A 23130-nucleotide genomic window follows, 5' to 3' on the forward strand; every position below is an offset into this window, starting at 1 on the left:
AATATTAATGGAATTATATACATTTATGTTTGAGTATAACTTTACCAAAATAATCCTCAGCTAAACTACTTACCTGCTTATATCCTGGCAAATGTAACTAGAAACAAAACTACACTTCAGAAAACACTACTAGGTAACTACAGAGGCAGATGTAGGGGTATATCCATACCTGTTCCCACAGCCCCAGCCACTTCAGGTCCTTACCTTCTGGCTAAGGTTCAAAACGTCACCCACAGTGAGACTTCCCTAGTGTGTGCGATGGCATTAGAGTTTATCCATTGGGGCTTACACATCAGAATCAGTGTTGTGTTTAGGGTCAATATACACAGTAATACTTTTTTCTTAGAAACAACTTCCTGAGTTTTCCTGTGTTGGATGCTTTATAAGCTGTTTTACACACCCTTCCCTCCCCCAATCACTGCTGAAAAGTAGCTCAAATTCTGTAGGATCACAGAACACCAACATAGAATTCAGTTTGCCTCACTGGATTTATGTAGGAAAACGTATGGAATGAGCTAATGCCCTTCTCCAGTCCTAACCTGCAGGTGCTAGTCCTGGCAGCATTGTCATACCTGACTCAGATACCAGCGGTACATGGGAGAGTCTGCTCCTGGCCCTTGTTAGGGGCCTCCGAGGGTAGTCTTCATTAGACTGCACGTCAGAGCTCTCAGGCTGGGAGCTCCCCCTCCTGTCCTCACCTGTAGCCCCAGAGCCACTCCCATTAGTCCTCTCATCATGTGCTGGGCCTGAAGACCCCCCTTGTGGCAGAGTCCTAAAGGAAAAGGCGGATCTCGTACCATCCGGGCCATTCACAACACAGGCTCGGCTGGTTGAAGGACGTTCCTCATCAGAACACCTGCTAGTTCTCCTTTGGGATTCCTGGGGCCTGTGACAGCAGCATCTGGGGCAGACAGAACTCTCTGCATCTCCCTCCTCCATGGCCTCAGAGTCCTCTGAACCAGCGGGGGAGCAGACACACTGCCTGGACACATCCACTTCTGTAGGGCTAGGCTCGGAAGAGCCGCTGCTGTTCACCGTCCTTACACAGTCAGGGCTTTGAGAAGCAGTGCTGAGTGAGCTGGAGTTTCCCACTGTGCTGGTGGTGGTGCTGCTGCAGCTGGGATACACATCCTTGTTCTTTTTCTTTTCAGGAATATCCCTAGCTGCTTTCATATCGGCTTTGATCTGCTCACTGGTGACCTGACAGCCTTTCTCACAGCTGCTTTCCTCGAGGGGAAACTGCTTCGATTGGCCCATCTGATGGGAGTTGTACCTCTTTCGAAGTGGAGTCTTGCCTTTTCCACTTACTGCTTATAGAAAAAGAAGAATGGCCCAAGGAAAAGAAAAGATTTCAGTACAAATTCCAGACAAAAGGCAAGAATAAATTTGGAACAGGAAACAATGTACACTAATTTTCCTAAAGTATAATGGTGACCACATCACTCAGTTACTCAAAAATTCTCTATGGCTTCCTAGTGCTTTCTAGGTTTATACTCCTCAGCTCAGCCTTCAAGGCTCAGTATGATCTGATTTCATACTTACATTCTATTCTTCTCCCCTCTGCATACATTCTATACCCCAGCCCAAACTTTTCCCCAACTATACCCCTGCCTTACTATCCCCGGGGCCTTTGTTCTCACCAATTCTTCAGCCTTGGACCTCTGTTCAATCTGTTCTGCACCCCCACCCCAAAACCACTGTAATACATTCCCTGTGGTATGATTATACATGTTTCTGACCTCACACTTCAACCAGACTAGAGGTTCCCCAGAGAGATTATGCCTTACTCATCTCTATCCCTCATGGCATCTAACACAGTTCCTGGGGCACAGTAAGGCTCAATGAATATATAAAGGATACGTAAACAAATCATGTTTTATCAGGCTGGCAGAAGATCTAGTTTCTACATTCAGAAACTGAACTTTCTAGGAGACATTAAGTTAACCAGCTGGTCACACTACTCCTAATTTCAGTTTCCATTAAAGCTCCTTTCAACCACAGTGTAAAGATATCTGAATTTCTTAAAAGGCATAAAATAAGAATTGTGTGATTAGTCAATGGTGAGTAAATTTCCCCAATCTCAAGAACTGAGCTTTCCGTACACAGAAGTGTATATATATTTCAGGTTTTGTGTTAAATGTATAAAGAACTAAGAATTCAAACATATAAAGGAGAGAGTACCAAAGAAAAAAATGAGTGGAGAATTTTTAAAACCTCATCCTTTGCTGAAAGTGGTAAGCATATGGTTCTGAGAAACAAGAGGGAAGGAAAGACAAGGAAGTACGAACCTAAAAGTTAAGAGAATTATAGTTTTCTGGTGAAGCAAATGGCAGAAGGCTGTGGACCAGATTTGAAAAGAGGCAGGGGATTATAGGAACATACCCAAAAGGAATCCCCAAGCACCAAACCAGCCACCAACATTCACTAAGCACAACCGGACAGGTTATGAGCTGGGGAATGTCTGTGTGCTCATTCCTCTGGATGGCTCATTGACTAAGCCCTCTCTAACCCCTAACCCCCTGACATCTCCACTTCCTAAAAGCCTTAGGAGTCACAGTCCTCACGTCTTCTCTTCCCGGGGCCCCAACTCCACAATATTTTTGTTGTGCTCCGCTCGCCCTAGATAGCAAACCCCGATTCCACTCTCACTTGGGCTACTGCCTTTCCTGCTCCTGTCACATTTCGTAAGGAGATGTGAACTGCACCACAAGCCATGGTGGGGCATCTGATATAAATAAAGGCCATGTGTGTCGGTTCTCATGACTCTCACCTAGTAGGTCGGGGCACGACAAAATCTCTCACCTGACAATTCCCTGGACTGCTCTGACTCTCTCTTTTTTTCTTCCCGCTCAGAGTAACGCCGAGTACCATTCTTAGGAATCCAGACTTCTTGGAGCTCTAGACTATCTTCCTCATCATCACTCTCTGAATCATGGACAGTAATTGGGGTTGGTTTTACTACACGCTGAAGCCCACTGGGTCCTAAAACAAAAAGCACAGGAGCAAGTTATTTTTTTGCCCAAGAAAAGCTCTCATTCTAAGTACTGTTTCCAGGAACCTGGGCTCACACACATGCTTTGGTTCTATGGAGCCTCCCTTATCACTCATTTTAATGGAATATACACTTGGATGAGATACTGTGAAAGCACTTTAACTCTAAAGCATTATATAAACATTAAGTATGATTAACATGTCAACAACAAACTTTATACATTTCTAAAGACAAATTAAAACAGATTATATGGCCTCTCCCTACAGGATCTTCACTATTTGAAAATGTCACATAAGTCGCCCTGGCTAGTGTTTCCCAATGGTTACAACATCGGCCCATATACCAAAGGGTTTTGGATTCGATTCCTGGTCAAGGGCACTTACCTGGATTTCAGGTTCACTCGGACCCCCAACTGGGGTGCATGCGGGAGTTAACCAGTCAATGTGTCTCCCTCAGCATTGATGTTTCTCTCTCTTTCTCCCCCTCCCTCCCTCCTCCCCTCTCTCCCTATCTCTATGAAAAGCAATGGAAAAAATATCCTCAGGTAAGAATTAACAAAAAAAGAAAAGAAAGAAAAGAAAAGTCACATAAATCATGCTAATATCCTATCTAATAAAAGAGAAACATGGTAATTAGCCGTATGGCCGCTACCCTTCCCATTGGCTAATCAGGGAGATATGCAAATTAACTGCCAGCCAAGATGGCGGCCAGCAGCCAGGCAGCTTGAAGTGGAACATGAGGCTTGCTTGCTTCAGTGACAGAGGAAGCCAAGCTTCCCCACCTGCCTTGCCGGCCTCTCAGCTGCACTCTAAGCAACATTGTAACAAATATAGAAGCTAAACAAAACCCCGGGCTTCAGCCAGCAGGACCGCAAATTGTTTCAAATACAGAAGGTAAACAAAGGCCAGAAACCTGCTTTCAGCAGCGGAGGTCTCATAGCTGGAGCCGAGCCTCAGAGCTAAAGCTGGCCCAGAATAAAAAAAAAAGGAAAAAAGGACAGGTTGGGAGCTTCAGTCACCCGCCAGCCTGAAAACGGCCCTCAGCCCCTCACCCAGGCTGGCCAGGCACCCCAGTGGTGACCCCCACCCTAAAGGGGGTGTAACCAGATGCAAACAGCCATCATCCCCTCACCCAGGCTGGCCAGGCACCCAAGCAGGACCCCCACCCTGATCCAGGACACCCTTCAGGGCAAACCAGCCAGCCCCCACCCGTGCACCAGGCTTCTATCCTATATAGTAAAAGGGTAATATGCCTCCCAGCACCAGGATCAGCGGAGCAGCGAGGCCTCCCGGCACCAGGATCAGCGTGGCAGGGGGGCAGCGACCAAACCCCCTGATTGCCCTGTGACTCTGTGTGTGACAGGGGGTGGGGCCACAACCTCCCTATCCGCCCTGCTCTGTTCGTGACAGGGGGGAGCTCCCCAACCCCCCCCCCCCCCATCGGCCCTGCCCTGAGTGTGACAGTGGCGGCGCCCCAACCCCCTGATCCGCCCTGCTCTGTGTGTGACAGGGGGCGGTGCCCCAACTCCCCTATCGGCCCTGCTCTGTGAGTGACAGGGGGGAGCTTCTCAACCCCCTGATCGGCCCTGCTCTGTGCATGACAGGGGGCAGCGTCCCAACTCCCCAATCGGCCCTGCTCTGAGCCCGACCAGGGGCTGCACCTAGGGATTGGGCCTGCCCTCTGCCACCCGGGAGCAGGCCTAAGCCAGCAGGTCATTATCTCCCGAGCAGTCCTAGACTGCGAGAGGGCACAGGCCGGGCTGAGAGACCCCCTCTCCCCCCCGAGTGCACAAATTTTTGTGCACCGGGCCTCTAGTAATCAAAATAAGAGTCATGATAATCATCTTTCAAATAGGATGTTTTTCCAATTTTGCAAATGTACAAAGAAGGCAAAGGAAATGAAGATGAACCTCAGACATCTATGGGACTCTCTGCATTCTTTAACAGAATGTAGATCTATCTCATTGGATGCACCTAAAGGCTAGATGCAACATTACAGTTTGGTTGAATATTTATAGGTATGTAAAAAATGTTTAATCTGCTTGGCACTAACACAGTAAACCAGAGCCAATTTTCTCTGGAGAGTGACTGATATTCGCTCCATCAATAAAATGTAAGCTCCAAGGAACCTGGCCTATCTTTTTCCTGTTAACATTGTACAATTCCTGGCAAAGAATAGGCACTCAATATTAGTTAAGTGACTGCATCTGTAAGACACTTAAAACAGGATACACATATTTTCAACTCGAAGACAAAGTAGCCTTCCAATAGATCAGGAGTGAAATAATTTTAGATCTAATCTCAATTCTGTCCCTTGCTCACTGGCTGAGTGGTCACGGGCAAAAACTTTCAAACTTGTGAAAGAATATTAGTTTCCCTACTGCATAATGAAGGGTGGTATTAGATCATCTTTAGGGGCCTTTGACTATAGCCTGCCATAAGTCAACCAGAGCAAAAGTTTAGATCTTGATCTATTTACTAAACCAGGTCAACTCTCCACTGTTTCCCCTCAACACCAAAATGAAGGGAGAGGAGAAGCAAAATATTTAGTCAGGTCATTTATTTTCCCATTAACAATTTGAGTGCTTTCTTTCTCTACACACACACACACACACACACACACACACACACGACATATGCCAATAAAGTTATCATCACAGTCACAAAAAATTAAGAGCAAACTTTAGTAAAATATATATAAAAGTAGCGAGGACGACACAAATATAATATAGTCCTCAATAATAAATAGCATATAACATATCATTAGCTGTAAGGTAAAAAAATTAAAAAAATTAACCATTCTTAGTGTTTTACTTCATTAGTCAGGCCCTAGTTTTCACAACCATGACTGTGGGAAGTCACATGGTTACCTGCTTGTTCCTCATCAACATCCACAGGAAGAACTGCCTGACTGTGAGCTGGAGTCTCATGTCCACTCTCAGCCATCACCTCTCCATCTTCTTGCACCATGTCTTCCATCTCATTCAATGCTTAAATAAAAATAAACAAAGTCAAACCAGGAAAGGTCTAAGAAAAGCACAAAGGCAGCCCAAGCAGGGCACCCCTGAGAAATGAACACCCCCCCTAATTATTAGGCCCACTTTGGAGCAATATCATAAAATTGTGCTTCACTATATTAACATTAACAAGAAGTGGCCAACGGTTCTGTAGGAGAGGAGGGATCACTTCGTGGAGAAAGCCCATCACTGTAAGATGAAAGCAGGGACAAAGGCACACAGCTGAGAGAAAACACCATTTTCATTCCTGAAGATGCTATCAGAGATGGCTGTACCAGGCAACTGTTTGTCTCCCTTTAAGCTATTTGCTTTAAGATAGGAAGAGCCACCTACTGGAAGACCTTAGGATCATCTTATAAGCAATTAGTTTCATAGTACCTGCCAGCTAATCCAGGATGTTCTGGGTAGGCAAGCTCAAATTGTTTTTCCTTTCCTACTCCCTAAAGGCTCTGGTATCATTTTTGGCTAATGTGTGGCAAGGATTACTAACAAATACACTAAGTACATTATTGACATTTTAATAGTATTCAAATGTTTAATTTACAACAAAGTCCTCACTAGTTACTAGTGCCTATCTATATATAAAAAAGCCTAAGCAACTGAACAATTGGTCGACTGGTTGCTATGATGCTCACTGACCCCCAGGGGACAGACGCTCAACGCACAGGATCGGGCTCCCTCCTGTCTGGATCAGGCCTGCAGGGATTGGTCCAAAATTGGCTATCCGACATTCCCCGAGGAGTCCCAGATTGCAAGAGGGTGCAGGCCAGGTCGAGGGACCGCACTGGTGCAGGATTTCGTGCACCGGGCCTCTAGTCAATAAATAAAAATGTGTACTTTTATATATTTTCCAGAGGATAAGCACAGTGGACAATTTTAGATTGCTAAGCTTCAATCAGTTTACTATAAGTACTAAAGTTTCAATCAGTTTACCAGTCTTAAGATAAAATGGTCACTTTTCCAAGAGGACCCTAAATAAAAAATTGCTGGCTTTGCTAGCTTTTAAAAATTAAATCCAAATCCCTCAAATCAGTATTCAGGGCACTCAATCCAGTACCCTCTGATAAGCCTGTGCCTTATCTCAGTTTGAGTCAAGATAATACCAACACTATCCTACACCTTTACAGCTCAGGCTCAACTCAGAGGAGGACAGCAGACGTCCACCTTGTTCACCACTATATCCTCAATGCTTAAGGATGTTCAATAACTACTGCTGAGAAATCAACCACCCAACCATTTGAGTTAGATGAAAAAAACCAAAAGAGAATCTGGTTCCTGAAAGAATCTCCTTAAAGAGACAAGCCAAGTTAATGCAAGCTGGTGAAGCTAAATACAACAGAGTAATAGAGAGTGGATGGCTTTGCTTCATTCTGGGGTTGGTCCAAAACTCATTAGAGGCCCATGTGTGAAAAGTTTTAAAATTCTACAGTAAGCCCTAGCTGGTTTGGCTCAGTGGATAGAGTGTTGCAGACTGAAGGGTCCCAGGTTCGATTCCAGTCAAGGGCACAGGGCAGGTTGTGGGCTCGATCCCCAGTTGGGGGGGGCGTGCAGAAGGCAGCCGATCAATGATTCTCTCTCATCATTGAGGTTTCTATCTCTCTCCCTCTCCCTTCCTCTCTGAAATCAATAAAAATATATTATATATAAAAAAATTCTACATTAAGGAAAGTAAACATGTGAATCCAAATTTTAATCTAACTTTACAAATAATGCTAAATTTGCACCTAGAGTGGAAGCATCAATGCTAGTCATGTCAACTAATTCTCACTGATCCCTTTTAATTTTGAATCTTTGTGGCACTTTTTTTTTTAATTGCTCGGCCTTTCACAGCACAAGATCACAAGATCTCTGGTTTAACAAGACTATACCTCAAGTATTTGGTTTGTGTGTAAGTCCCACACAAACTAAAAGCTTAAGTTTCTATGTTAGTAGATTTGAATTCCATTGTTCTCTCTTAAATCAAACACAGTGTTCTTGCACATTTTGATCCCTGCTACACCAATAAGTGATTCACAATGGAAGGCATTCTCCATTATGCACTGAGAAACATACGGCCAAGTAACTTGATCAAGAAGAAATGTGGAATAGAGCAAATGGTGCAAGGAAAGGAAACTGAGCAGGCATGTCCAATGAGATAGGAGGAAAACCAGGAAAATGGTTTCAGAGATGACAAGAGAAGAAAATATCTCAGGAAGGTAGAAGTGGGCAACAATGACAAATGCTGCTGAGATGTCAACTAAGATGAAAGTGGAGAAATGACTACTAGCTTTTGTTAAGAGTCACTGTTGACTTTCAAGAATCAAAATGGAGATTTCTGTGAGGTGGGAAAGGGAAGACAATGTCTACAGATGATTCCTAGATGAGGGGCTGCATACTAAAGAGTGACCTTAAAGGAATCCATGCTCTATACACAGTATGCTTTCATTATCAAAGCAGTTATATACCATCAGGGCTTTGTTCTCATTAATTACTATGCCCACAAGAATGGGTGAGGGGCAACAGTTAGATGGCTAGAAGAGATTCTTCCCTAGTTCTTTTTTTCTTATATATTTTTTATTGATTTCAGAGAGGAAGGGAGAGGGAGAGATAGACAGAAATATCAATGATGAGAGAGAATCATTGACTGGCTGCCTCCTGGGTGCCCCCTACTGGGGATTGAGCCCACAAACGTGGCATATGCCCTTAAGCTGAATCGAGCCAAACCAGCTAGGGCTTTTCTCTATTTCTTAAGGGTCAACTGGGGAAGTGGAAAAAATAATTTCACTCTATCCTCACTCACCAACAGAGGGGCAGATGAAGCCTACTAACACATGGGATGGCACACAGCAAATGTTTAGTCAAGATTAAAGAACTGGAAGGAAAATTACATAAGCAAAATCCAATAGGTCTTTATTAGTTCATGTACTTAATTTGCTGGATGGTTTTGAAGACTTAAAGATGAAAGGTATGTGAAAGATGCCCAACACAATGTCAACTACATCACTGGTATTTCTTTTTTTCAGCTCTGGGGACGTGCAAGCTGAATACTCCACACCTATTGGCCAGAACACATTAAGAATTGCTCTTTTGCCCAAATCCTGAAAGTTAAGTCTCAGTTAAGCCAGGCCTCAAACGAGCATTGAACCCTATTTCCCATGGCATCTACAAGTCCTTCCTATTTTGTAAGTAGCCTTAGAGATTCTGTGGACAAGGGCATTATATGGAGAACTTGAAACAAGCAAGCAGACAGGCAAATTTCATCCACTCCTTCATTAACCTTGTCAACTTGGACCCTAATGTGTAAAGTGACAAAGTGAAATGGAGGGAAGGACAGAATAGAGTCAGAGATAGACTAGATCTCTGAACAGAATAGATCCAAAGTAAAAATCATCTCTATCTGGAGCTCACAAAAGATCTGGGTTACCGTCGGCTGCAAACTGCTGCTCTCCTGGTTGTAGATCCTGCCGGAAGTCATTCTCCTCATCTGAGTCATCTGGATGATGATTGTTGTCATGGATGTTGGCATTATTCTGGGCATTGTTATCATTGTCGTTGTTAGAGTTCTGGTTGCTGACAAGGGCTGAGGACACCCCAATTCCAGTGCCTGCACTCAGACCAACTCGAGCACAGCCCTAAGGTTAAGACAAAACCATACACTTATATCCCTTATTTCATCTCTACATAAGAATATTTAAATAGAATTTTATTTATGAAATGCTTTTACATACACATACAAGAATTCATTTAAGACTCACAACACTTCAAGCAAGATAAACTGTTATTATGCTTGATTTTCAGATGAGATGCACGATGGGAAGAGAGCTGCCCAACAGCACATGACCAGTAAGAGGTACAGCTGGGACTTGAAACCCAGTGTTCTGACCTCGAAGTCCACTGACTCAACAGTGGGAATGTAACCATTAAGAACTGATAAGAGAGAACATACTTAGTTGAAGCACTAATTTTTTTTTACAATGAGAGTATAATAAATTTTATTTGTTAAGCACTTTTAAAATAACATTTTGTTCAACTGGGCAATCTCAAATTTCCCAGGATATACAACCAACTAAAAAAGACAGCAGCAAAGTAAGACATTTCCAAATAAATCCGTAATCCTCATTTATATTTTGGGTTGCAATTAGTATGAGTAATAATTTGTATTAGCCCAAATTTCTGTCTTCACTCTTACCGTATCTTCAGTTTATAAAACTGATGAAGACAGCTTTTCCACTTACTTTTTTCTTTCCCTTTTCTAGAGACCCCGTTATACTCATTTACAAGGAAGAGGCCATGCATTATTCTGACCTTTATGCCTTCACTGAGTCTGGCAGTAAAAAGTCCAATTATAACACTGTAAAGGTATGTTATTAGAAAGAAAACACTTGTTTTGTTTTCTTCCTTGGGTACCAAAATAAATGAACAAAAATTCTCTTAAATATGATTTACTTTGGGTGGTTCACGAAACATCTGGTCCAGTGAAATAAACTCCAGGCTGGGCAATAATTCAATAAACTGGCCGAAGGAGTCCAGCTTCAAAGCATGGCACCGCACTAAGTTGATATCAACCAATCGTGTCCATCTTGAGTGATCTGTTGATGAAATGGCCACAGAGAATTTAAGCAACACTTTCTCCATTACTGATGAATTTTGCTATAGGTCACAAAGACTTCCAATTTTGGTTTCTTTAAGCAATTTTTCTCTTATCTCTACAACTTGATAACTATAAACTATGATGTTTGTTACCTAATTTCACTGTGGGAATTATTAACATGTAACCAAGTTAGCCTGGATTTAAACGTTATCCACTCAACAACCTACATACCTATTCAACAATGGGACACTAGTTAAAGAAATATTGGTGCATTAATTTAATAGAACATTATGCAGCTTTTAAAAGAATGAAGAACTGAATATGCTTGATTTGGAAAGCTCTCAAAGCTCTCAAAACATTCTTAGTACAGAAGACAAGCTACCAGACTGCATACATAGCAGGATCCTTTTGTATATATAAATCATTTTCAATGCTAGACATGTATAGGCTGCAATACGCCCAAAATAGTCTGCCCATAGAATATACAAGAAACCGTTGATGGTGGTTACCTTTGAGAAGAGGAGACTTTTCATTTTGTACCTTTCTGTACTGATTGATATTGTTTTATCAAGTGCATGTATTATTTTAGTTTTTAAGTGTTAACAGGAGTTCTGAGTGATGGGATTATAGGCCATTTTTTTGTTTTCTTCTTTATACTCTTCTGTATTTAAGAAAACAAACAAATCAAAAACCCAATAAATGTTATTTTTTAAAAGTGGTGTACACTTCCTAAACTTAAAGTTTGGATTTCCCAATAACTTCTTGGTGCAGCTGGGCCAGGGATTTCATTTCTGGTGGGTGAGACATGGTCATTCTAATGAGTGACTGATCTCAACAGAGGCCCCAGAACCCAAAAACAGGCCTGAAGACAGGCTTTGGGGGGAGCTACAATATCCCTGGGCGGTGGCTCAGACAGCAGAGGAGGCAGTTCTGTAGGTGTTTGTGAGGGGGCATGGTTTGATTAAAGAGGATATCACAATGAAAATTCTGTAGTTCTGAATTTATTTAAAGGTTGAGAATTTAGGTATTTAAGAAGGACCTTTAAAGAAATAAATAGTATTACACTCTTCGGGAGAAAAATCAACTCCCTCATAAGGAAAAACACCAAGTGCAAAAGTCACGGCGGCGGGGGGAGAGATCTGAAATAGCCTAGGATTTTAAGGTGACAAAAAATGTTTCTAAGTTAATATGTAATATGTCACCTAACTAAAGTTAGATATATACCCACTTTGCCCTTTCAGATAACGTGCCATTTGAAGGTAATTCAGAGGAAACAACTATAGTATCCCAAGCAACAATTTCTAACCTTCATTGTATGTGCCTGGCCCAAAGAGGTATATATCAAGATCAGGGCACTTGAATCCATAACCTGGACAGTGCAAACTTCTGGGCAGAAAATGTCAGGAGTTCAGAGGCACTGAATATACTTCCTACTCGGTTATCAAAGGTTCCCAGAACTTGTATGAATAATTCATATAAAATATCTACATTTTATATTACGAATGCAATCCATAGTACACATAGAAAACAAAGATACACATTATCTCGACATAAAATACAGGCAGATTTAAGCCTACAGTACCTGAGATCCAATTGTATGGATTATGTAGATGGGGGCAATTATAAATTGCCAGATATTTGATACAGGAAAAAACTTCGTTGACTGCCTTCATCCCTATATCGGTGATAATACCAGGATTTTCTACCACATCGGCCAGACCGTACTTCACCAGATCTGCATTAGCCATTCTGCCTAAAAAGAGAAATAGACTGTTTTTTAAAAAAGGTTAAGTGTCCAGCAGCATTGCCAATTCTTTATCTTAACATCCAGTACAATCACTCTCTATGATCATTCTGTGTCATCTGTCCATCATCAGATTCAGGTTCAGGTATAGTTTTTAATTAGGTGTATTGTACAAATGGGCATTAAAGTAAGAATTTATATTAAAAGTTAAGGGGGGACAGCTAATAGGAAAAATTATTTCCAATTATTTGGAAAAGGCAAAAAGAAAGCAAAAGTTCTTAAAGCAAAATGGACAGATGTATTGTATTAGTTCAAGTTTATGGTGAAGTTTTAGTTTTATCTTTTAAAAGAAAAATAACACCTTAAAAATATAACTTACATGTTTATGGAGTTGGGTGTAGCCATATGTAGAGAAGAATAAACTTGGGGAATTCAGATTCATTTTAAGAGCCCATGTTATTGGTTGGTAAATCTGTATCTGTCTCCCGGACATGGACTTCTAACTCAAACACATCCACCCTCTCTGCCACTGAGCTCCTACTGTCTTGTCACAGACGAGGGGGTGTATATAAGTAGAAGAGGTCCCTCCATTCTGGTTTATGCCACTGGAAATCACACCTCATCCCCTGTCCCCTATCAATGTTTCTCTCATCTATCTTCCCTCTACTCTCCAGGATGTTCCAGTTGACTATGAACACTTGGAAGTAAAAACGGAACTTATCTAGTTCACATTTCCACTTTCATTGTCCAGCACAGGGCTGGGGATATAGGAATTCAAACAACATCTTCCCAGTCCTTATAATCAAGTGACATAAAACACAAAGAAAACAGTTGCTCTGGTGAAACTGCCCTGCAAACTAGAGGGATTTATACCTTCAGTTCGGAACATGCTTAAAACAAGCAATCTACTCCAAAACCCTACCAATTTCACTTTCCATATAGTTCAGTCTCTCTCTGATAGTCCCCTTTTTGGCATTTACTGGCATTTGCAGATTACACCTGAACCCATCCTTTACCATTAAGCTGAGCAATTTTCTTCAGTCTCTTGATAAAGAGCTTTCTCTTGCCCTTTGGACTTGAAACTTGCCTTTTCTCTCTGATCAGGTAAATCTTGAACTGACCCTGTTCCTTGGGTGCTGTCTGAATAAACAGCCTGATGTGAGAAATCCATGTCCTACATTCACTCCTTTGAGACTACTAGCGTGTTCCTGCTCTTAGGGTCTTCTGACTGTGACACTCCCTGAGGACATCACCAAAGACTCATTTTTGTTTTTTGGTTCAGCTCATAGTTCTGCTAAAAGTTACCATTACTGAATGCTTTCTAAATATCAGAGATTATAATAATAAAAGTCCATGTTTTCTCATTTGTTAAATGAAGATAAAACCACAACAAATAAGAAAACATGGACTAAAGTAACTTGCTAAAGGCCCCGCGATTAATGGTAGGCAGTCCTCAAGTCCATCTCCCTCCCTCCCCCTAAAGCTTCAGCACTAAAGACTACTCTGTACTGCTTCTGGTTTTCAATGAGTGTTACATCCCTATCACATTTAAAGGAAGTTCTGAGATCATAAATCTATATAAGTATTCATCTTTGGGTCACTTATATTCCTAATACACAGCATCTGCTTTTCAGCATGTCCATTTCCTCAATCTGGCACTGTCACTTCTACCATAAATGACTGAGACAAGGATTTTTGTCTCTTTTTATATTTTGCCAGACTCTCTGTAACAAGTTACTCAAGTTTTACCAGGGGCCATCCCCACCTCCTACCTAGACAGATGCTTTAAAATCTAAATCATTGAGGCTGAAATTTAGTGACAGAGTATGACCAGTGACCTCTCGTTCCTCTCTAAATAAAGGCACCTGGATCCTATTCTGATGCAGAGAATTCTAGGCTGCCTTTGGAGAAGCAGAGAAGAACAATTATACTAGAGAAGTGGATGAACTGCAGCAAATATGAAGAGGATAGCTTATAAAAAAGGTCAGAGCTAAAGGACTATTAAATATGAAAAAGACTGAAACAAGTTATTTTGAAAAGCATAAGGTAATAGTAGTCAAAGGTAAAGTGTTTTTCTTTGAAAATGTGTAGGGAGGGGACAGAAACACAATAGAGAAATATGCCCTGGTCGGGTAGCTCAGTTGGTTAGAGCACCATCCCAATACACCAAGGTTGTGGGTTCGATCTCCAGTCAGGGCACATACAAAAGGCAACCAATGAATGAATAAGTGAAACAACAAGCCGATGTTTTGAGCTTTGGGGAAGAACAAAATACAAGCTTATAGAAAGAACACTATTTACCAAACTAATAATTTTTTAAGTTACTACATAGATAATATTACAACCTCATTCAAAACCAGAAAAGTTTGATATCAAATAAAGGAGGTCCTAAAATGTCCTTCATTACAATGTTGATCAGATACCACAAGAACTTTACTCTTGTTTATATCAATTAGCCTATAGTAAAATTAGTTTCATTATACAAACATTTTTTTGCCACAGTTCAAAGAACTTACCAAAAACATTATGGAGGGACTTACTGTACACTGATTTTATATGAACTTACTATACTAATTTAGCATTTTAAAGCTATGTTGGTGAAAAGCTGATCTTTTTCAAAGCTATAAAGATTAAGTGATTTCTGTGTTAAACTGGCTGATTTCAATGTTTTAATCCTTCACCTGTATTAATGAGAACTGCAACAAAGAAAAAGTAGAAAAAAAACCCTATTACTATGACAATTATTAGAAATGAAAAGGGACAACAGTCACGCTGTTTGACCTGGACTGTCCTGACCAGAGGAATTAAGCCTTCTATGGTTTTCTACAACACAAATTAGATCCAAAGAAAAAAATGCCATCTGGAATGACAGTGAACAATGTAAGAAAGACTTGTTGCAAATTACATGGGGAATAAACTAATTCTTGCAAAAATAAAAACATGCTGGTGTTCTTGCATGTATGACTAACGTCATGTGGAAGAAAAGTTTGAATAACGAATTGACATGCATTCAAACCCAAAGGCTAAGTTCCCCATTGTAAATACATTCCAGAAAATGCTGTGAACAAGCCTTCCAACAGCAATCATCATTAAATGAATACTGACCATTATGTGCTCACACTATCTGGGAAATCCAGTAGCCCAGCGGGCTAATTATGGAAATGAAGAGCATGGGCAGGGAATGGGACCTCATCTGAGAGGACCATCAAAAGCTTCAAGAAGTGTGGCAGATCAAATTCAACAAATGGAACCAAGGATGACATTCTGTGAAAAAAATGAAGCAGAATGGGAAAGAAACTTGGGCAGCAAAGTGGAGACAATATCAAATGTAGATAAGGATTTTTTTTTTAGTATACTGATAATCACTACATTTTCTATAATATGCTAAATTCAGAGGCAATATTGAAAAAAAATAATCACTGACACTTAAAGCTTAAATTAAAAATTTCTTTTTCAAGAAGTGAGAGCACCTAAGAGCTTAAGTTGTCTTATATTCAGGAAAATATGAAACATCCCAATTCAGGTTTCAGTCAAGTAAGTTCCCTCCAGTAATTCTAAAGAATAAAAAAATGGGATAAGTCTTACTCTGCAGCAAAAACTCATCTACATATCCCAGATGAAGGGTTTCAAACTGGGGGAACTCCAACTCTGCCATTTTTAGGGCAGAAAAGACGCCATCTTTGGTTAGGGAAGGCTGGATCCGAACTTCATGTAATCTATAAACATAGATAAATCACAGTTAAATACAAGCAACCAGCAAAATACACAATCACAATGAAATACAAGCAACCAGAATCAAAGGCTCTTCCTAGTATAAGGCTCTGAAAGTAGTTTATCTTGCTGAAGTGTCAAATGCAAACAACTTTTCTCCCCTCCATTAAAACATGTAGAGATGTTTCCTTTAAACAGACATATTGCAAAGTATGGGCACACCTTAGGTGGTACACGGAAGTTCCTATTAAATAACAATGAATTACACAGTAAGAGTCGTATATCCTTCCCAGTGCTTTCTTAAACCTGGTGCTGGTATTTTTTTAACATCTTTTCTATGCTAACCATTATGTCTCATTTTAACAAAGAGTACAGTTCTACAGTAGGTAACAATACCTATTTACTTAAACTTAGAAATAGTTTTGCTTTATTTATTTTCTTAATATCCTACTGATAAAAAGACCTTTGTTTACAAGTAAATTGAAAAAATAGTTAATTCAACTTAAATCAAATATTAAAGTACAAGTAGAGGTAGACTTTTTGATAATATAGGAAACAGTAAATGTGGCACAGTGATATGAAATGTGTTATAAGGTCAGAAACTTGAAAAGGCTGATTTTAAACAGATTGCTCAACAACAAATAATATCTCCAACTAACTAAACTGATTCAGAAAATTGTTGAAGTTGAGACATGCTTCCTGAGAGGACTACAGGTGCCAGAGAATCAATGCTGACGTCTGTTACACTCTCAGGCACTTCCAGAGAGCTGACTGTTTTTCGCTGATAAGACCACATCCTTTCAGAGCTTGCTGGATCTGAAAGAGCAGCTCAACTGGTCATCAATTATAACATAGGACTACCACTACATGATAACCCTGCTGCTATTTAAACAACTCCAGTGTATTTGAAATCTGAACAAGGCATGATCAAACTTTTCACACATATTCCCCCAAATTTTTGTAAAACAGGAAAATACATATAATTCTAAGACAAAAGACACAAGTGAAGACGAAACATACCTACGAGCAGCAGTGATAATGAGGTAACCAAGGTCTACTTCAAGAGCATTTTTGCAAGCTCCCAAAACAATGGTGTGCAAATTTCTAAAACCACCTGGTTAACAAAGAAAAGGAACAAAACATAAGACATTTCATTTGACCACAGTACTTTCAGTAAAGCATTTATTCTCACTTTAAATGATAATTTTTTTTAAATCTAAGTTTGTTTTTCTATTCAAATGAGTATCTCAAGATCAATTAGGACTACTAGTTATCTCCTAAGATGAAAACAGATACTGTCACTCTGAAGACATTCTGATGGCATCTGAAAATTAGTCAAAATTATTTCAATTTTAAGTAAGAATTTTCAGAAAGCCAGAAGCTCATGAGGGAATTGTAAGTAAGGAATCCTAACATTTTCTGGCTAAAGTTTGAACCTCCAATATATTTATAAGAAATAAGATCAACACTACTTCATTTTTAACTGGTTTTGGCTATGTTTCTGACTTGTAAATACAGAGGGGAAAAATATACAAATTATTAATGTATATAGCTCAATGAATTTCACAAAAGACTGATTTGTTTTGAACTTCTTATAAATAAGACTACACAGTATGCATACTTTTGTGTCTGGCTTCTTTTATTAAACATTTTGTTTATGAGATTCATCCATATTGTTGCCTGTAGCATTAGTTTGTTCATTCTCATTGTTGCACAGTATTCCATTGCAAGAATACGTTACATTTTAATTTTCCATGCTATTGCTAAATAGGCATTTGGGTTGCTTCCATATTGGAGCTTTTATGAATGTTACTATAAACAATTTTAAACACTCTCCTGGTGAATACCGTATGCATTTCTGTTGGATTTGAAGTATTATTATCATTACTATTAGTGATAATGTTTATTTGTAACCAATGATACTTGATGATTTTCCATTTATACCAAAGGTGGGGAACATCTGGTCTGGCCCTGCCAAGGCATTAGGGGTGAGTTAATTAATGTTTGACCAAATATAGAAGGATAATCTTTAAGCTGATAACTTTGTATGGCTCGCAAATGATGTTATAAATATCTAAATGGCCCTTGGCAGAAACAAGGTTCCCTACCTGATTTATACTTTGAATATCCCAAGTTAGATTTTCAGTTTTCAAGTATTAATTATCTAGCTAGCCAATTTTTCTGGTATTTGTTTCAATTAGATGTGATTAAAATGGAGAGGGTTCTATTACATATCATGATTTAAAATATAATTAATGTGACCTAGAGAATAAAATGTTTATTTTTTTTAAAAGCCATAATTTAATGGATGGGTCTATATCCAATTGATAAACATGAAAACATTTTATATAGTATTAAATATAGTTATGTTATTAATACCTGAGTTGTTCTGGTATCCAAGTCAAAAAACATCTCTTAAAACCAAAGAGCATTAGACATCCTTATTAACATTTCTCAGAAACAATCTGAATATAACAGATGTATTAACTAAATATAAGTATTAACAAGCCAGAAAACATGCCTTATCACTCTATTTAAGAAGGTTTAACATTGCATAAAATGGAAATGAATACTAGCTTGTGCTCATGGTTACTTACTCTCTATGAAATACACCAGACAGAAAGTGCCATTACTGACAAGCATTTTCTTTTGAAAAGACTCAAAAGAGAAGTAAATAATATCTTAATGATTTTTAAAAATCGATTTTTAAAATATTTAGTAACTAAAGAAAAACAAATACCTGATCTCCAACTGTCTTCAACTACATGTTGGATAAGACCTCCAAGGAAAGGAACTCGAACCATTTCTAAGTGTTCCAAGTTTCGGGCAGAGGCCAGGCCTGTTACTAAAGGGACATATTTCAAGGAGTTTGTGGGACCTGGGAAAAAGAAAAACAAAATTCAATGAATTATATAAACAGTCTTAAAGACAAATTTTCAAGTCAGCAGTTGAAATAACTTATAAATTCTATGTTGGAAAATGAGAGCCAAGTAGTTGGCTCTTTGCCATTTAAACTTATTAGAATGTAAGTATTGGCCTGTTAACCATATACTTAGAATTTGTCAAGAACATTGCATAGGTTTTGGTTTTTTTTTTAAAATAAATTCCCTGAAGTCTTAATAGTTTTGAGCTCAAAATAACTAAGGGGGGAAAAGCCAATTTGAAGATTTGATCCTTCACTCAAGTAAATAGCGTAATCACTTAAACATATCTCTATGTAATGACTGTTGTATTAAGTGTTATGGAAGATCATAAAGAATATGGTCCTATCAAAGAGCTTGCAACTGACATGGATATAAAACTAAGATGAAAAATTATAAAAATATAAAAAGGCAGGACATATCAAGTACAAAAATAAGATCTTCTATACTATATTTAAAAAAAGAAAGAAATAGAATAGAAAGGAAAGCAGAAAGAGGCAGAACTTGAAGGATGTATACAAGTAAAGAGGAGGAAGGAAGTGTGTAATTCAGGACATACAGCATAAGGAAAGACACTGAGGTGAATGGTGGTATTGTTGTAGACCAGGGGTGGGCAGACTTTTTGACTCGAGGGCCACAATGGGTTCTTAAACTGGACCGGAGGGCCGGAACAAAAGCATGGATGGCGTGTTTGTGTGAACTAATATAAATTCAAAGTAAACATCATTACATAAAAGGGTACGGTCTTTTTTTTTTTTTAGTTTTATTCATTTCAAACTGGCCCAATCTGGCCCACGGGCCGTAGTTTGCCCACGGCTGTTGTAGACAGTACTAGGCAGACCTGACTATAAAAGAATGTGTATCTTGGGAAGGAATCAAAAAACAAGGATATCAAGAAGAGCCCTGGTTATTGTGAAATTTAAAGCACAATAGTTTGCACTTGACACACTCGGGAAACAGAGACACTGAAGGTTTCTGAACTGAAAAGCAGTATCATAAAAGCAGTGTTTTATGCTTTAAAGTACATTAGATCAACTATTTACATGCAGAATGATTAGGTGACCAAAGACAAAGAAAGCAAACAGATATCTATTAGAACAATCCTATAAAGAAGTGTGAAAGTGCCTATAAGAAATACTTAGAGACATAGTGACACCTTTTTTTTTTTTGTGCTAAGGGTCAGACACAAATCATGTATCTACTGTCTTCAAACAAGAAGTATATTTATCTTCACAAGGTAAGTTAAAACACACATAGTATAGTAGTAGCAGAATATAATTTTGTTTATGAATGTAGCTATGGAGTTTGCTTTAGAATAGGTTATTTTTAGAATAGCATATGTGTACTAGTAACTCCACCATGACTATGTCCCATTACCTGCACAGTTCCTCATGACGAAAGTTCGCAAGCTGATGCAAAGAAAGTCTTTGAATGGCTGTGGCTTAGTGAGTCTTACCCACTTCATATAAAGGTGCCTTAACATTGGGATACAAGGAATTTCAGGAACATTCACCCCTAAAACATATATGTAAAAAAAGAACAAACAAGAAAATCACCAAGAAACTGTATTCTGTATCTAAGTTCGAGTCTATTTTCAAGTTGATAACATATACTTCATGGATATTTTATTCAGAACAAATTACCCCATTAAAATCTATCAACTTTGGCTCACTTAAAACAGTCTTGTAAAGAACAGTTTAAACAAACCATAAATAGACAAGGTACTTTGTTATTTCTTGAGTAAAAGCACATGGGAAGATAGGATTTTATACGTTATACACATAAGTCTTTCTCATAACACCACAACCCTTCCAGGATACATTTGCCCAGTGGATATAATATAAATATAGGTTACTGATAGCAAAAGTAAGAAGATACAGAAACAATATACAAAATTACTATTTCACTACCAGTGTCCACTATCCTGCCAGTGGGAAAACTAAATTTCTCAGCACAAATGCAGGCTAGCTGGCTTTAAAAATCCTGGTTTCTGACTGATATCAGACACAGAGATTAAAGCTCTTCTTACAAATGTATGAATCTTAAGGATCTGTAGATGTGTGGTAGGAGCCAGTCAGCATAATGCTAAGAAAGTGAGAGACCTGTCAGTCATTTATTTTAATACTAGAGGCCCGGTACACGAATTCGTGCACCAGTGGGGGGGTCCCTCGGCCTGTCCTGCGGACATGCCCTGGGGGGGGGTCCTGGATTCCGAGAGGGAACAGGCCAGGCTGAGGGAGAGACCCCAGCGGTGCACAATGGGGGCCGGGGAGGGCCCGCAGGAGGGCTCCAGGGCATGTCCGGCCTGTCAGTCCCAATAGTCTAACTCAGTCCCGATCAGCCGGACCCCAGCAGCAAGCTAACCAACCAGTCAGAGCGTCTGCCCCCTGGCGGTCAGTGCATGTCATAGCAACTGGTCGAACAAATGGTTGAACATTTAGCATATTAGGCTTTTATTATATAGGGTTTCAAATTGATAAAGTTACTTTGCCCTTCTGATCCATAAGTGGCTTAAAGCTAGAAATCACAGAGGACCATGTCTGGAAGAAAGGGGAGGGGATTTATGGTGGGAGGAAAAGTCAGGAAATATGGAAAAAGAAAAAGACAGGTAACTTGTATATTCTAAATAGAAGGAAGCAGCTCTAGGAACTTGCTCGAGAGTCTAAACACTGCAGGCTACAGAATAGCCAAGGAAGTGACACAGGTTATGAGAGATATCCAAGGGTCCAGGGTTACGGTATTTCATAAGCAGCAGCTGGCTAAACCAGCTTAATGCAACTTTTAAATTTGAGTCAGTAGAAGCCCTGCTAGCAATGGTAACTAGAGAAAGCAATATTAGAGTATTTGAATGACTGGTTCTTTAAAAGCTAAATTCTACAGAAAGCTAAATTCTACTGTATTGATAACTTCTTAACTTGGTACTCCCAAATAAGCACGGTTAACTTAACTTTGAATGATGCATACACATTGGATGGCAACAGATGGGAAGTAAAATTGAGGATGAGACCAAAGGAAAAAAAAAAACAGAGGAAGTAAGGTACAGATTGAGACTCAAGATGCAAAATTCAAAAATATATCTACCATGATGATGGTAGTTCTGATTAGGAAACCCAAGGTAGCAAGGATGAGACAGATGCAGATGAGACATCATATGCCCAATCTACATTTTGCCCCAAATCCATTCTATACACAAAGACTATTACCTGTCTTCCCCAGCACGTTCATTAATTTACTACCCACATTTGTATCACCATTACAGTGTTAAGCTGCTGAATTAATCAAGTTATTTAATGCATTTCAACTTACCAAGTACATATTTTTTTGCAATGAACTGTGACAGGAATCATAGAAAACATAAAGATATAAAAATACAGTCGATGTGCAGGGCCTATATTTTAACTTCAGATATTATAATGCTATCTAAAAACCCAATTTCAAACTTGATATCCAAGTCCTTAATCAGAACCACTCCTTGATCTTGTCAATGAAGGGATGCTGGAGAGCTTTGCTCCTCCTCCATCATTGGGCAGTAAGTCTTATTTAAGACTTACTCCTATCATCCCTGCTGCTCTCCCTTCCCCACCTGACCCAGTTTCAGAAATTTCTAGTTCAGGACCATCCCAAAATACCTGGAATAATGCTTGAAATACAGCAGATACTCAATATGTATATTTTAAGTAAAATATGTAATAAATGAATTTTAAATGTCAGACTATAGTAACAGGAGTAATAAAAATTCTCTTCAGCAATCTAAGCCAAAGACAACAAATTAGAGAAAATACGTCCAAATGGATTCTACCAATTCATTTACTTAGGTTGAAATTATTGGGATATAGTACCAGAGAATATTTAGACAGAGACTATACATTGTGATCATTACAAATAAGATGACTCTGGAAAAGACCATCTCTTCCCCATTTCTCAGGGAAACAGAGAAGTGGTAGAGTTTTCCAATGACTCTGGGTTGAAGAATACAGGGCACTTTCTGCTTGGAGAAGATACGAGTAACCTAAGAGCTATAATGAAGATTTTTATTATATAAAAATAGCTACATGTAGCTATTTGATAAATTACCATAAAAAAACATTCAGTTCCTGTTTCACTAGCCACAGTGGGTACCATATGGGATAGTACAAGTATAGGACATTTCCATCATCACAGTAAGTTACACTGGAG

General features: G+C 39.3%; 1 protein-coding gene across 7 annotated transcripts in view; it reads right to left on the reverse strand.

Annotated features, from left to right (window-relative positions):
- FBXO38 (F-box protein 38) overlaps window positions 1-23130 on the reverse strand; it is a 54109-nt gene that overhangs the window by 13113 nt on the left and 17866 nt on the right. For 2 of the 7 annotated variants that reach the window (XM_070414644.1, XM_070414648.1), the window contains 10 exons: window positions 20332-20469; window positions 18774-18911; window positions 17054-17147; window positions 15908-16038; window positions 12161-12331; window positions 10434-10576; window positions 9412-9619; window positions 5862-5981; window positions 2803-2982; window positions 573-1310 (listed from right to left, as the gene is read on the reverse strand). In XM_070414644.1, the coding sequence (XP_070270745.1) occupies window positions 573-1310; window positions 2803-2982; window positions 5862-5981; window positions 9412-9619; window positions 10434-10576; window positions 12161-12331; window positions 15908-16038; window positions 17054-17147; window positions 18774-18911; window positions 20332-20469 (2061 nt within the window). The remainder of the gene's footprint in view (window positions 1-572; window positions 1311-2802; window positions 2983-5861; window positions 5982-9411; window positions 9620-10433; window positions 10577-12160; window positions 12332-15907; window positions 16039-17053; window positions 17148-18773; window positions 18912-20331; window positions 20470-23130) is intronic. The other 5 variants (XM_070414650.1, XM_070414645.1, XM_070414649.1 and 2 more) reach the window with 5 other exon arrangements.

The sequence above is a fragment of the Myotis yumanensis genome, unplaced genomic scaffold (genome assembly GCF_028538775.1).
Source record: "Myotis yumanensis isolate MYYU_CA2020_CCGP unplaced genomic scaffold, mMyoYum1.0.hap1 SCAF_5, whole genome shotgun sequence".
NCBI lineage: Eukaryota > Metazoa > Chordata > Mammalia > Chiroptera > Vespertilionidae > Myotis > Myotis yumanensis.